Here is a 16,074-nt window from a genome sequence, read left to right as displayed (position 1 = left end):
TAATGTGACCCAAAAAATTGTTATACAACAAACATGTTGTGAGGGAAGAAAAAAGTCCGGACAGCCGCACACCAGGAGAATATAATCCAATGAAATTTCTTTATTGTAAAATCAGGAACAAATCATGTACAAAGCACCATGGATAGAATGTACAGATAATCAGCTAACGCGTTTCATGCTCTGCAGAGCGCTTACTCATAGCTAACCATAATTAAAAAAATGAAACTACATATATACCATTTATCATGAATTGAATGAAGTGGTAAATCTAAAAATTGTTATACAACAAATATGTTGGTTTGTTTTAAAAACCTTTTCTAAACGCACATGCGATTGTGCTTATATTAAAAAGATTGATAATCAAGAATGTGTGGATTATTGTTTCAACGCTCCCAAACTTTTGTTGTGCTCAAATTGGTGTTTTCTGTGACAAAGGGGGGTTATTTCCTAAGGGAAAATCCACTTTGCACTACAAGTGCAGTTTCAGTGCAGTTTCAAGTGCACTTGTAGTGCAAAGTGTCTTTGCCTTTAGTAAATAACACCCAACAGTGCTTTGTAATGTTACACAATCGCGCCATTTTCAGGACTCACCACATTTCTGTCAGGGTCAGTTAAAAGAAACACAAGCAGTAAATGTCACCAAAGATTTTAGTAGTTAAAATGATTTTTTTATTTTAAAAATGTTTCAGACATTGTCTGGCATATTGATGGCCCCCCTACCCGCAAAGTAATCAAGGTATCTAAGACCTCACGGGCACTCAGGGGGGGCAAGCCAGGATGGCCACTTTCAAGCGCCGTCAGGGTTGGTTCATTATGAATACCGGCCTCAGGCCCAACTGAGGCAGCATAGTTGGCAGAATTTTTCCTTAAAAAGTTGTGTAGAACACAGCACGCCAGGATGATATGATTCAGTTTGTACTCCGCCATGTGTAAGAAATAGGCGGAACCGGCTAGCCATGATTCCAAATGTGTTCTCCACCACTCTTCTGGCTCTGGCCAGCCGGTAATTAAAAACCCTCTGGTCCGGGGTGAGGGTCCTCATAGGGAATGGCCGCATAAGATGGTCCCCCAGCGCAAACGCTTCATCAGCAACGAAGACGAATTGGAGTCCTTCCACATTGTCTTCTGGAGGTGGCAAGTCCAAGCTGCCATTCTGGAGACGCCTGTAGAACTCCGTCTGGGTGATGACTCCACCATCGGACATCCGGCCATTCTTCCCCATGTCCACATACAGGGACTCATAAGTAGCTGACACCACTGCCAACACTATTGAACCCCTTATAGTTGTAATAGTATGACCCCGAGTTGTGTGGTAGGACGATGTGGACGTGTTTCCCATCAATTTCCCCTCCACAGTTAGGAAAGTCCCACCGCTGGGCAAAGTGGGAGGCCACAGTCTGCCATTCCTGTGTGTTGGAAGGAAACTGTGGAGTCAAACAAGAAAAAAAAATAATCATTTTGCACCTAAACATGGAAAGCAGATTAGACACAAACATTCTTGGCCAACATCAGTATAACATTTATTTTAGGGAGTTTTGAAAGACCAAGGTATAAGGTCCACCTATCAGATTTCCCCCTCCCCCCCCCTCTCATGGGCCATTTCTAACATTTTGGGGGGGGGGGATCTTTTGGACAGGTAACCCTCTCAACTTCATTGAGAGATGAATGCCTAAATAATGTGTATTACTTTGGCCAGCCCCTCCTTACTTATACTATTGACAGCCCACTGGACAGGTAAGAAGTGTCATAATACAAAGATATAAATACACATTGGACACATTTTACCACATTTGGACATTCTGCTATTGCCTATCAAGATAATAATAGTATACAAAAACTTTAAACAGTGCCATTTGAAAGTATACAGGCAGGCCCTTGCACTACATGCTTTGGGGAATTCATCCATACATCTGACCACAAAAGAGATGGGTATAGTGTGTATGGGTTTGGCAAAGTCAGCGGATAGATGGAGAATTGGTATCAGCTGACTTAGCAGTTGGGGGGAGGGAGGGTTCCAAATGATTTGGGGACCCAAAAAAAAAGCCTCTGGCACTCTGCCTGAATTTAAAGCAAAAATCAAATTTTTAAACATTTTAGGGGTATTTAGGGTAAAGCACTACTATGGAGCTGACAAAATACACTGTTAAGTGACTACATGAGGTGAATATAGGGCCAGGAGACCATGCTGGGGAGGTAAGTGAAGGCAAATATGCATGAAGGACAAAAAAAAATTACATAAAAATCCAGCATGCATGAGGACAAAGGGGACATTCACAGCATATTCCAATCATGGTAATTAGGGAATGAGGAAAGAAATACAATATATTATCAAACATTAAATACAATAAAATGTGATATTAAAGGATAAATCTTACCTTAATATAATCCTTCTGCAGGACCTGGATGATGGCAGAACAGGTCTCTGGGATAATGATCCTCAGAGCCTGGGGGGAGATGCCTGTCGAGAACTTAAGATCCTGCAGGCTTCTCCCTATCGCCAAGTACCGCAGGGTGGCGACTAGCCTCTGCTTCGGAGTGATGGCTTGCCTCATGCAGGTATCCTGCCTGCTGATTATAGGGGGTCAGCAAAGCCAACAAACAATGAAATACGGGGTCCGTCATCCGGAAAAAGTTCCTGAAATCATCAGGATTATTCTCACGGGTCTCAGAGCAAAGGCATGTGACAGAACTGGTCACTCTGGAGCAACCAATTCTTGGTCCATGAACTCCTCCCTACCCTGTTCATGGACTGGACTTGTGTCAAGGTAAGGACCCCAACACCAAGCCCCCGCACAGCACAAACTCTACGAGGAGTACGTATACGCAACATGGCTAGAAAACGGTCGGCTGCTCAGAACGAAGTAACAGAACGCACTGAAGAACAGCAAGGCCTGTGAAGAGCGACCTGAAAAACAGCAACAAGCGGACAAGAACGCACTAGATAATCCAATACAAACTGACTGCACGCACTGAAGAGCAGATACAAACCCACAAGCACAAACTGAACAGCAGAAAACAATCTGAAAACCACGAGTCTGAAAAAGCAGGAATCGTCTCTCACCAAACTTTTACTAACACGAGATTAGCAAAAGGAGCCCAAAGGTTGGTGCGCTTGGTTCAGAACTGCCCTTTTCTAGTCTCGTCGTATGTGGTGTACGTCACCGCGTTCTTGGCGATCGGAAATTCCGTCAACTTTGTGCGACAATGTGTATGCAAGACAAGTTTGAGCCAACATCCGTCGGAAAAAATCCATGGATTTTGTTGTCGGAATGTCTGATCAATGTCCGATCGTCTGTACAGGGCAGAAGGTTTTCAGGGATCGTCTAAAAGCTAATAGAGTAGGAGATAAGGGGTAGGGGTAAGGAGTTCCATAGGATTGGGGAGGCTCTGGAAAAGTCCTGGAGGCGAGCATGGGAGGAGGTGATATGGGAGCTAGAGAGCAGGGGGTCTTGAGAAGAACTCAACAATTGGTATCATTTGGAGGAGACAAGTTCACTAGGCACCTTTTTAAGGCAGTCTTAAACCCAGAAGTAAACAATAATTATATTGCAGCTTACCAATTCTTAGATGTGATTGATGCATTCATTTACCTTTCTCTTTTTTTCACCTGGTTATTCTGCTAGTAAGTCTGTTGTTTTTCAACAGAGGAAGCTCTCCTGCACATGTAGCAGTTCAGAGGATTTAGACAAATCATTTAACGTTGGGAGCGGTGCTTACAATCAGCTTTTATGTATTCATGTAAAACCTTTATCCCAAAAGAAAAGAAAACTGCTATAACTGTGTAACTGCAGTTGGAGCTGGTGTTTGCTTCAGCTTGTTAGTGTGACTAAATCTGCTAGTAAATCTAATACTCTTCTCCCCCCAGACTGACAATGCTGCTGTTCAAATGTGCCCACTGTGCTTCTTCATCCAGAGTGTGGACACTCTAATACAAGAGGTGTGTTACTGACCAGATCTCCAGGTGAAAACAGAGGGGGAAAAAAGGCTAAAAAAAAAGAAAACTAATGCAACCAACACATCTAAGGATTGGTAAGCTGCCATATAGTACATTTTTGGTTTAGGGTTTAATACCGCTGGTTGGTTTAAGTGGTTCTAAAGCCTAAACATTTTTTACCTTAATGTGAGCGCCGTCAGGGAACTTCAGAAGAGAGGGAGCGGGCCTCTCTGTGAAACTGCACAGAGCAGTTAAGTGTAACATATTTGTTATTTAAAAAAAGAATAAACATTACACACTATTTACACCTATGATGTTGTATACCTATTCACTCCACAAATACTCTTTATCAAATTTGTGGATGATACTATGGTATGGGGTTTAATTACAGGGAGAGATGAGATGCCTTTACAGGGCACAAGTTCAGAAAGTGGTGGAATGGTGTTCAGTTAAAGAGGTTGTAAACCTTGGAAAAAAAAAACAAAAAAAACAAACCTTGCAAGACAAAGGCATAATGAGCTAGTATGCATCGCATACTAGCTCATTATGAAATACTTACCTTAGAACGATGCCCTGAATTGGAGTCGGCACTCTGAGTACAGGGCCGACATCTTCCACCAGAGTTACTTCCGGGTTCGCGGCTCTGGCGCTCTGGCTGGAGCCGCGATGACATCACTCCAGCAGCGCGTTTCTTCAGTGCGCATGATGACGTTGGCAACAGTGCATATACGGAATATCTCCTAAACTGTGCAAGCTTAGGAGATATTCATGGTACCTACAGGTAAGCTTTTTTTTATAGGCTTACCTGTAGGTAAAAGTGGTGTAACAGAGCTTACAACCACTTTAATCATCTGACATTAAATATTGCTAAATTGTAAGAACTTATTATTGATTTTTGGAAGCATAGCACAAATTTCACCCTTCACCTTATAAATGAAGAATACAATGGAGAGACTTACCACTTTTACATTTTTTATATACGGACCACTTGGTCTTTTTTTCTGCCTTCACTTTTCTATGTTTCTAGGTGCTCAGGAAATGTGGTTTGGATGAAAAAAATGCTGTGAAACTTCTACCGCTCTTCTGTTGAGAACATACTGGCATACTGCTTTTACGGTGTGGTATGCTAGTTGCTCAGCGGCTGTTAAAACTGGTTTGCAAAAAAATTATTTCCATACAAAAAACTATTGACTGTCAACTCCCGTCTATAAATTATATTTTTAGCTCCTGCTGCCTGGGTAGAGCAAGCTGTATTTCAAAGCATTCTTTGTGCCAGAGACATAATATTTATTATTGCCTTTAACCACTTCAGCCCCGGAAGGATTTACCCCCTTCCTGACCAAAGCACTTTTTACAATTTGGCACTACGTCGCTTTAACTGCTAATTGCGCGGTCATGCAATGCTGTACCCAAACGAAATTTGCGTCCTTTTCTTCCCACAAATAGAGCTTTCTTTTGATCATATTTGATCACCTTTGCCATTTTTATTTTTTGCGCTATAAACAGAAAAAGACCGAAAATTTTGAAAAAAAATGATATTTTCTACTTTTTGTTATTAAAAAAAATCCAATAAACTAAATTTTAGTCATACATTTAGGCCAAAATGTATTCGGCCGCATATCTTTGGTAAAAAAAATGTCAATAAGTGAATATTTATTGGTTTGCGCAAAAGTTATAGTGTCTACAAGCTAGGGTACATTTTCTGGAATTTACACAGCTTTTAGTTTATGACTGCCTATGTCCTTTCTTGAGGTGCTAAAATGACAGGGCAGTACAAAACCCCCCCAAATGACCCCATTTTGGAAAGTAGACACCCCAAGGAAATTGCTGAGAGGCATGTTGAGCCCATTGAATATTAATTTGTTTGTCCCAAGTGATTGAATGACAAAAAAAAAAAAAAAATTACAAAAAGTTGTCACTAAATGATATATTGCTCACACAGGCCATGGGCATATGTGGAATTGCACCCCAAAATACATTCAGCTGCTTCTCCTGAGTATGGGGATACCACATGGGAGCCTTCACCGCCTTCAGGATTTCTAAGGGCGTAAATTTTTGATTTCACTCCTCACTATCACAGTTTTGAAGGCCATAAAATGCCCAGATGGCACAAACCCCCCAAATGACCCCATTTTGGAAAGTAGACACCCCAAGCTATTTGATGAGAGGCATGTTGAGTCCATGGAATATTTTATATTTTGACACAAGTTGTGGGAAAGTGACAAATTTTTTTTTTTTTGCACAAAGTTGTCACTAAATGATATATTGCTCACACAGGCCAATGGCATATGTGGAATTGCACCCCAAAATACATTTAGCTGCTTCTCCTGAGTATGGGGATACCACATGTGTGGGACTTTTTGGGAGCCTAGCCGCGTAACGGGGCCCTGAAAACCAATCTCTGGATTTTTTAAGGGTGTAAATTTTTGATTTCACTCTTCACTGCCTATCACAGTTTCGGAGGCCATGGAATACCCAGGTGGCACAAACCCCCCCAAATGACCCCATTTTGGAAAGTAGACAACCCAAGCTATTTGCTGAGAGGCATGGTGAGTATTTTGCAGCTCTCATTTGTTTTTGAAAATGAAGAAAGACAAGAAAAAACTTTTTTTTTTTCTTTTTCAATTTTCAAAACTTTGTGACAAAAAGTGAGGTTTGCAAAATACTCACTATACCTCTCAGCAAATAGCTTGGGGTGTCTACTTTCCAAAATAGGGTCATTTGGGGGGGTTTTGTGCCACCCGGGCATTCCATTGCCTCCGAAACTGTGATAGGCAGTGAAGAGTGAAATCAAAAATTTACGCCCTTAGAAAGCCTGAAGGCGCTGCTTGGTTTTCGGGGTCCTGTACGCGGCTAGGCTCCCAAAAAGTCTCACACATGTGGTATCCCCGTACTCAGGAGAAGCAACAGAATGTATTTTGGAGTGTAATTTCACATATTCCCATGGCATGTTTGAGCAATATATCATTTAGTGACAACTTTGTGCAAAAAAAAAAAAAAAAAAAATTTGTCTCTTTCCCGCAACTTGTGTCACAATATAAAATATTCCATGGACTCAACATGCCTCTCAGCAAATAGCTTGGGGTGCCTACTTTCCAAAATGGGGTCATTTGGGGGGGGTTTGAACTGTCCTGGCATTTTATGCACAACATTTAGAAGCTTATGTCACACATCACCCACTCTTCTAAACACTTGAAGACAAAGCCCTTTCTGACACTTTTTGTTTACATGAAAAAATTATTTTTTTTTGCAAGAAAATGACTTTGAACCCCCAAACATTATATATTTTTTTTTAAAGCAAATGCCCTACAGATTAAAATGGTGGGTGTTTCATTTTTTTTTTTCACACAGTATTTGCGCAACGATTTTTCAAACGCATTTTTTTTGGGAAAAAACACACTTTTTAAAATTTTAATGCACTAAAACACACTATATTGCCCAAATGTTTGATGCAATAAAAAAGATGATCTTAGGCCGAGTACATGGATACCAAACATGACATGCTTTAAAATTGCGCACAAACGTGCAGTGGCAACAAAATAAATACATTTTTAAAAGCCTTTAAAAGCCTTTACAGGTTACCACTTTAGATCTACAGAGGAGGTCTACTGCTAAAATTACTGCCCTCGATCTGACCTTCGCGGTGATACCTCACATGCATGGTGCAATTGCTGTTTACATTTGATGCCAAACCAACGCTTGCATTCGCCTTAGCGCGAGAGCAGGGGGGGACAGGGGTGCTTTTTTTTTTTTTTTTTTTTTCTTTATTATTTTTTGCTTTTTTATCTTATTTTTAAACTGTTCCTTTTTAATTTTTTTTTTTTTTAATCATTTTTATTGTTATCTCAGGGAATGTAAATATCCCCTTTGATAGCAATAGGTAGTGACAGGTACTTAGACCTTAGATCTCTCCTCTGCCCTCAAAGCATCTGACCACACCAAGATCGGTGTGATAAAATGCTTTCCCAATTTCCCAATGGCGCTGTTTACATCCAGCGAAATCTAAGTCATGAAATGCTCGTAGCTTCCGGTTTCTTAGGCCATAGAGATGTTTGGAGCCACTCTGGTCTCTGATCAGCTCTATGGTCAGCTGGCTGAATCACTGGCTGCATTCTCAGGTTCCCTGTTGAGACAGGAGAGCCAGAGAAAAACATGGAAGAAGGTTGGGGGGGCATTCCCTCCCACTGCTTGTAAAAGCAGTCTAGAGGCTATTTAGCCGCTAGGATTGCTTTTACATGAAAGCCGACCACTGGCTGAAAAGAATGATACCAAGATGATACCTAAACCTGCAGGCATCATTCTGGTATAACCACTCAAAGTCGTGAATGGCGTACCTGAAGACAAAAAAATGGTTAACAATAAAACACAGTAAACGGTAAAGTATAAAAAACTGCATACCTGAAAAGCAAACATGATAAAACATAATAAAAATAAAACATTGCAGAATAGAATACAGTAAAAAAGAGCAGAAGAATATAGAGAGAATAGAGAGAGAGAGAGAACAATAAAACGACAACTATTTTTTTTTTTTTTTTTTACACTTTTTTTTGTAACTAACTTTTATAACTGTAACCGGTTCCAGGTTCAGGTCTCTCAAAATGTGATGGCATCTTGGGAGACCCTGTGAAAGTGTGCCTAGTTTGTGCAATGCTGTACCCTACGCTAATACTCAACTAGTGCATGGTAGCGTTCAAAACATTCACCAATGCAAAGACCAGGATTGTCAGGACAGGAGGGACAATAATAGCGGGTGTCACGCCTATATCCGCGCTTGCTGCAGACACAACATCTTTTTTGGGGGGATTCCTTGGGTAGGGGTACTCGGGAGGACATAAAAATGCCTCTCATACAGCTGACTGCATTTGGTTGGGGATGTGAATGGGGGAAGTACGGGCACTGCAGAAGTGGTGGGTTCCCAATTATTAGGATTGGTGAATGCAGCAGGAAGGGCATTATGGGCACGACGGGCCTGTGTTTGTCTTCTTGGTGGCAGCGGGACACTACTTGTGCTTGCAACCTCAACAGCTTGAACTGCACTTATGGGACTTGCCACGTCACCAAGTGTTACTGCAGTGCTGGTTTGACTACAACCGGGGTGTACTAGGCCGCTGGTGCTTGCCAGTTCACCAAAACGCTACCAAAAAAAAACTGTTAGCGATCGCAGGGATCAGGCCTGACTCTGCGAACGCTGCAGTTATGTGTTTAGTGTTTTGTAAGTGACAGTGATCGATCGATACTGCACTTGGGTGGGCTGGGCTGGGCCGGGCGGAGGGGCAAAACGCAGGTGCTAGCAGGTATCTGGGCTGATCCCCCTAACACTGCGTTTTTGGGAACCCTAAACTGCTGGGGATGCTAGTATAGATCTGATCGGATCAGATATTGATCCGATCAGATACTATACCACTAAGGGAGGTGTACGGTGCGTGCGTGGGTGTTAGCGGTACTGGCGCTAACCTGACGCTGCCTGGGGCTGGTGCTTGCCAGTTCACCAAGATGCTACCAAAAAAACTGTTAGCGATCGCAGGGATCAGGCCCGACTCTGCAAATGCTGCAGTTATGCGTTTAGTGTTTTGTAAGTGACAGTGATCGATCGATACTGCACTTGGGTGGGCTGGGCTGGGCGGAGGGGCAAAACGCAGGTACTAGCAGGTATCTGGGCTGATCCCGCTAACACTGCGTTTTTGGGAACCCTAAACTGCTGGGGATGCTAGTATAGATCTGATCGGATCAGATATTGATCCGTTCAGATACTATACCACTAAGGGTGGCGTATGCTGCATGCGTGGGTGTTAGCGGTACTGGCGCTAATCTGACGCTGCCTGGGGCGACGCATATCACCGCCGGGCGATCAGGGGGCTAAACCTTTATTCGGTAATAAACGGCGGGTTCCCTGACACTATAAAAAATAAACGAACTAACCAGCGTCACCCGTAACAGTTATACAGTGATCAGTGGTGAAAGGGTTAACTAGGGGGCAATCAAGGGGTTAAAACATTTATTAGATAGTATATGGGGGTCCCTGTCACTATAAAATGCTGATGGCGAACCTAAATATTTACCTTCCTAACTAGCGTCACCAGTGACACTAATACAGCGATCAGAAAAATGATCGCTTAGCGACACTGGTGATGGGGGGTGATCAAGGGGTTAAAACTTTATTGGGGCGATTAGAAGGGTATCCTAGACCTAAAGGGGGCTAACACTAACTGCCCTACCACACTAACTGTCACAAACTGACACCATGCAGTAAGCAGAAAAAAAAAAAACGAAAAAAAAAACTGCTTGGTGTCAGTGTGACGGGGGTGGGGGGTGGGGGGGGGGATCGGGGGTGTAATGTGTGCCTGGCATGTTCTACTGTATGTGTGTGTGTTGTGCACTCACATTACAGTCTTCTCTCCCCCGGAGCCGAAAATGCCGAGCCGAGGAGAGATGACATAATTTCCTCTGCCTCTGTGTACAATACAGAGGCAGGGAAATTATCCCATTGGCTGGGAGCGATCGCGAGGGGGGCCACGAATGGATGGCCTCCCCCTCACCTCCAATCGCCGGGGAAGATTTGCCGACCGCCGCAGGCACCGGGGGGGTCCGATAGGACCCCCCACCCGCGGGCAGGCAAGGACGTACCTGTAAGTCCTTTTGCCTGCCCGTGCCATTCTGCCGACGTACATTGTCGTGCGGCGGTCGGCAACTGGTTAAGCAGGCATTATAGAAATACTAAAATATAGATAACATAGAGATTTTCTTTCCCAGAGTTAGAAATGCACTGAATGTTAAAAAAAAAAGTTTACAGCAAGTAACAAATAAATAGGAGTAATTTAATGGGAAATATTCTAAATCATGCTTAAAAGTTAAAATTTTATTTACCGCATTATGCAGCGTACACACGAGCAGACTTTTCGACCGGCGGACAATCCAATCGTGTGTGGGCTTCATCAGACCTTCAGCGGACTTTTCCAGTCAAAAATCTGACGGACTTTAGATTTGGAACATGCTTCAAATCTTTACGTCGTAACTCTGCCAGACCCAGAAATCCGCTCGTCTGTATGCTAGTCCGACGGACAAAAACCGACGCTAGGGTAGCTGTTGGCTACTGGCTATCAACTTCCTTATTTTAGCCCGGTGTACGTCATCACGTACGAATCCGTTGGACTTTGGTGTGATCGTGTGTAGGCAAGTCCGTTCATTAAAAAGTCTGGTCGAAAAGTCCGCCCGTGTGTACACGACATTAGTTATTGATTTAGTTTAATCATAAGTGTGGTAATTTGGAGTTGTTTTGGTTGTATTTATGTGTGTATAAGACATTGTTTTTAGGTGTAGCATTTCAGTTTTGTTGTACCTTCTTTGTAAAATGAAAGGCATTCTATTGAATTTTCTGCTATTCTATTCATATTTTAAAATCTAAAAACGATTTTATATAAACTACCTAAATAAGTATATTTGTCATTAAAAATGTAAGGTACAAGTATGTCAAGGGGTAACTGAAATATGGTGACAAATAGAGGGATACTTGATAAAAACGCAGGCATTCATGTAGGTTTACAGCATATACACATTAAAGGTTGGAAACCCTGTCTTATATGACATTTATCTAACCTGAAAGCTCTAGTATGGAAGTAAATATTTTATCCCACATCTTTTGGTATATTCTGGAAGCCCACATCTGGAAGGTAGGAATATACAAAAGAGAGGAGACCCTTCATACAGGGTTTGTAATGTACAGCAAGGAAATTACATAGTACTGGATCAAAATAGCTCTCCTCTTCTCTTAAAGGAACAATATCATGCCGGCTTATAAACTGCAACCAAGCCCTACAGTTTTTTTTTCCAAACAGCTCTGATGAGGTTGGTAAGCAAACTGACTGGTGAGTTAAGCTAGGAATTTTCTCTGGTTTTGTCTTGCATGCGTTGTCCTTTCATGTGCTCTTTGCTGTAAAACCAGTTATAGGTGGGGGCAGTGGCCATTTGTTTGTTACTGATGTAATATTGGTGAGGGGACACACTGGACACCTTTGCTGCCATTGTACTATGTGCTGGGTGTCCAGTGTGCCCCTGTGCCTTTAAGGAGGACTGGGCTACCTCCAGGCCCACCTACCCTCTATCTAATCTATTAGAATGCATGTGCTCTCACTGCTGGAAACACTCATAAATTTACAAGAGTTAGGACTGTAGGTAATATGGGGTGCCGTGAACGTTTGCAAATGTGTGCTAACTAAACCCTTGTTTTTAACGCATACTGTTAGACAGGTTAATTCGGTTGGTAAGCAGACTGTTTGGTGAGTTGAGCCTGCAATTTTCTATGGTTTTGTCTTGCCCTATTTCAGGTTGCACATTCAGTTTTAATTAAAAGACCCTGCATTTTGTAAGAAATCCACAATGTACAAACAATTACTTTATCAAATTATCGGTCAGCATTTACCTTTTGTTTTGCACTATGACACAAATAACCTAATATCAATTATATTTGAAGTATGACGGACAATAAAATAAATACATTTACCATACCTTCTATTAGTAGTTCCCTGTGGAGTTTTGTAAGCCCAAGTTTCACTGCTGTTTTAATAGCTTCTAGATTCCACTCCGTTGTTGAGTCATTTAGCATAATGACATGGAGAGTATAATTGCCATTCCTGCACATTAATGTTAGCTGAGCTGGTATCCATAAAAGAATGTGCACAAAAAGACATGCTGTTGACTTCACCATCTTACATCAGTTATGTTCACTAAACTGTGAAGATGTCAGTGATGCTCTTTATAGCAGGAACTGCTAAGGTCTGGTGATCACCTGCTTCTTCCTTTAACTCCCATTTTAGAGTTGCCTGGTCACCTATTAACAGCTTTAGATAACGCAAAGTGTATTTTTTTAAAGCTGTATATTTGTACAAAGAAAGGTTAGAGCCAATAAACTTGGCAGAACGCTGCACATTCTTTTCATTCAACACAGTGGGCTAAACTAATAAAAACTGACATATCACTGTACAAGTGATGAACAGAAGCGATGGTAACACAACGATCTTCCCCGCTGTGCTATTGTGTTCTGTCTGACAGGGGGACCTCTCCCCCAGCCCCCCCCATCAGAGCACACAGGTCAGAGTTTGCAGCCATTGGCTGTAACCACTGATCAGATGCTGATCGTATGCTGGTTTTCTAGCATGCACTTTCCACAGAAGCCAGTCGTCAGAATGTCAGACAGTTTCTACTGTATTGGCTAATTTCGACCGATATTCAGCCCGTGTGGACCTGGCATAAGAGTTACTTTTGATTGGTACACTGAGGAAAATGCATATTTTAAACAGTGGTTAGACTCTCGCTTACTTATGCCACTCAGGTTGAGTACGTATGTTGTTGTTGCTGCTATGTGCATTTGGTACACTGAACAGGTAAGCAGCTGGAAAACTAATGAAAAATCATATAAATATTATTTATTTTGAAAAAATTGTTTATGTAAAATTGATGTAGCACCCTGATATTTAGGCAGGGTTGCTAGTAATTTTACCTGCCAGGCATTGTCGCCTTGGCCATTAATAGGGGATTAATTGATTCTACCCTAATACCGGAATTGCTGCACTTCCCTCTTCTGTCACTGGACGGCCGGGTGTCTGGTGACATTAGATAAGACAAGGGCATTGCAGAGACATATTAGGAATAGATGGGGTATCTCGGCCAATGAGCAGGGATCTTCTTTGGTCCTTTGGCCTTCTGGGAGAGCCTATTTATTTGGGTGAGGTCAGGTGATCAGGGTTCTGTGCCACCTGAACGGCTGTCTGAGTGAATGTGTGTTGTGCTGTCCCGAGCTGCTAGGCCAGAGCCTAAGGCCTATCCAGGGACATCTGGCTGCTAGGCTATCTGAGGGCCTATCCAGAAGCAAGAGAGCAGCATAGGGTTCGGACTGCAACTGGCAGTCCAACCAGAAGTGATGGTTCTGTTGGCCGGAGAACCTGTCGTGGTCGGAGGTAGAGGGGAAGCTGTTGCCACTAAGGGACCATCCACCTTATTACCGGGGACCACTGTGAGTAGCTGAAGCAATTACCAGAGCAGTATTTTCACCAACCGGGGACAGTGAAGAATTGGGAAACCTCAGCAGGAGTCAAGACATCTAGTGGAGGTAACGCTTGCAGAGCAGCCTTGTGTCTCAAGCCAGGGACCAAGCAGGCCAGTGGGGTGACACTTGAGGAGTATCTTGGATGCCGAGCTAGGGACCTAGCAGGGAAGTGGGGGTGACGCTTGAGGAAGATACTGAGAGAGAAGGTTGGAAGAGCTCAAGAGATCCAGTGGCAGTGGATCAGCAAGTCTAATGAGAGAGACTGGGAGCTTGGCTGAGTGAACATCTACAATAGGAGATTGTAGCGGAAGTGAAAGAGTTCATTGTAACCTTTGTTAGAAACTGTTCAAGATTGTTGCCATTGGAGACAGCGTGCCTACAAGTGCAGATGTGGTGTCCGGCTGGGTGCCTTTCCCTACATGGCTGTCTACCTATAGAAGTCTCGGCGTCTGCCAATAACATTTCAACTACTAAAAGGTACCCTTACCCTAAACTCTCTCTCCCACAGTTCTGTTTAAGAGACAATAAATCTCTTTGCATTCAAGAAAGGTCTGGCGCCCATGAATCTACCTTGCATTACACCCACCATGCCTTGCAACCCACTCTACATAGGATGTCAGCTATCTCAAACTCTGGAGGTTCTCATTAGACCAAAGGGAACCCAGGACTTGGCTACATTTGGCGCCCAACGTGGGGCAAAGGCGTCACCCACGGCAAACGGCTACAGCTCCATCAGGATTTTATCTGGCTCCATGTTGAAGGGGCAAGTAACATCTCTACTTCTCATAGACTGTGTTATTATGCATTCTAACAACATGGGGAAGGACCAACAAGTCTCATAGTTCGTTGGAGAGTATCAGCCTGGTCTTTTGACACTTCCCGCCAGTGCTGTGAGGGTTAAAAAAGGGCGGGCGCTAACGTTTCCAGAAATTATCTGCACCAAACTGTAGGCAGGGGGAGGAGCCCCCGCTCTGCAGAGGAGGATAAGGAAGGGCTGCCATGTGTGCCTGGTTGTGGGTTGGAGAAGATGGTGGATTGGAAGATGTACGCTCCGGGTGTTGGTTTTGGTCTGAACAAGTCAAAAAGCATCTGACACCAGAGTGTGGTGGGACTTGGTACTGATCTGTGGGAAGTGTTCCGGTCTGGCCACGCATCTGAGGCCTTGGATCACCTGTGGACACGGCGGGGAACCCCTGCTTGAGGTAGTCTCACCAGCCCAACCTCCACGGATACTGCAGGCAGATTGGGACAAGAATCACCCGAGTCGTACGGGAAGCTGCTCCTCCTGTCTCGGCGGCTGCCCCAGGACTCAGTGCTTCGGTCGCTCCTTGAGGCCACGGTCAGGCCCACCTGCTTGCTCTGATGTCGGAGCTACCGAGGAAAAGGGTGCCGGAGTTGGGTAAGCCTGCGAGGGGTGAAAGCAGTGTGCCTGTAGGGGAGGTAATACCTGCGGCCATTAAGGGAGACAACGTGTTTGTGCCAGTTAAAGTCAGTGCCAAGAGCAACTACCTCCCGGACGAAGAGTGCTCCACCATAACCAATTCAGACATCCCCTCTGATGGATTATCTGAACTGTTTTCGGACGCTTTGTCTTGGACTGGGAGGTGGAGTGAAAGTGACGAGGAGCAAGGGAGTGACATAGAGGAGGATGAAGTTTCTCCTGCTACTTCTGCTAGTGTTTAAAGTTGATCTGTCTGCTAATGCAGCTCCGCTGATGTGCATTACTAAGTCATTTGAGGAGGATAGGTGAGCTTGATGGGTCCCCAAAGCTAGCCATACCAAGCAAACGCCCATGAATAAGTATGATTGCAAGCCGGATGTTGTTGCTGGGTACCCAGTTCAGCGTGCTCCAGGCGCACGGGTCCTACCTGGGTATGGATGCATACAAGCTCACCTATAGGAGGAAATTCTGGATAAAGAGACCCAATGGGTAGATGAAGCTGTTCGCAGTTTCCTCCGGATCCCTCTACAGGTAGAATTTCCTAAGCTGTCACAAAAGTTGCTGAGAGATATATTTCAATGTTGCACACCTGGGGCTATGGCCGTAAAATCAATCTGGATAGTGTAATTATTCGCAGGCAAGACAAGGACATTAAATACA

General features: G+C 43.5%; 1 protein-coding gene across 1 annotated transcript in view; it reads right to left on the bottom strand.

Annotated features, from left to right (window-relative positions):
- Window positions 1-12,569, bottom strand: part of GUCY2C (guanylate cyclase 2C) — a 1,918,134-nt gene extending 1,905,565 nt beyond the window's left edge. The window contains exon 1 of the mRNA XM_073591935.1: window positions 12,437-12,569. Within this exon, the coding sequence (XP_073448036.1) occupies window positions 12,437-12,569 (133 nt within the window). The remainder of the gene's footprint in view (window positions 1-12,436) is intronic.
- Window positions 12,570-16,074: the final 3,505 nt, after the last annotated feature.

Source organism: Aquarana catesbeiana, linkage group LG07 (assembly GCF_042186555.1).
Source record: "Aquarana catesbeiana isolate 2022-GZ linkage group LG07, ASM4218655v1, whole genome shotgun sequence".
Classification (NCBI taxonomy): Eukaryota; Metazoa; Chordata; class Amphibia; order Anura; family Ranidae; genus Aquarana; species Aquarana catesbeiana.
The sequence above is the reverse complement of the archived record's forward strand: the minus strand, read 5'-3'. Positions and strand labels throughout refer to the sequence as shown.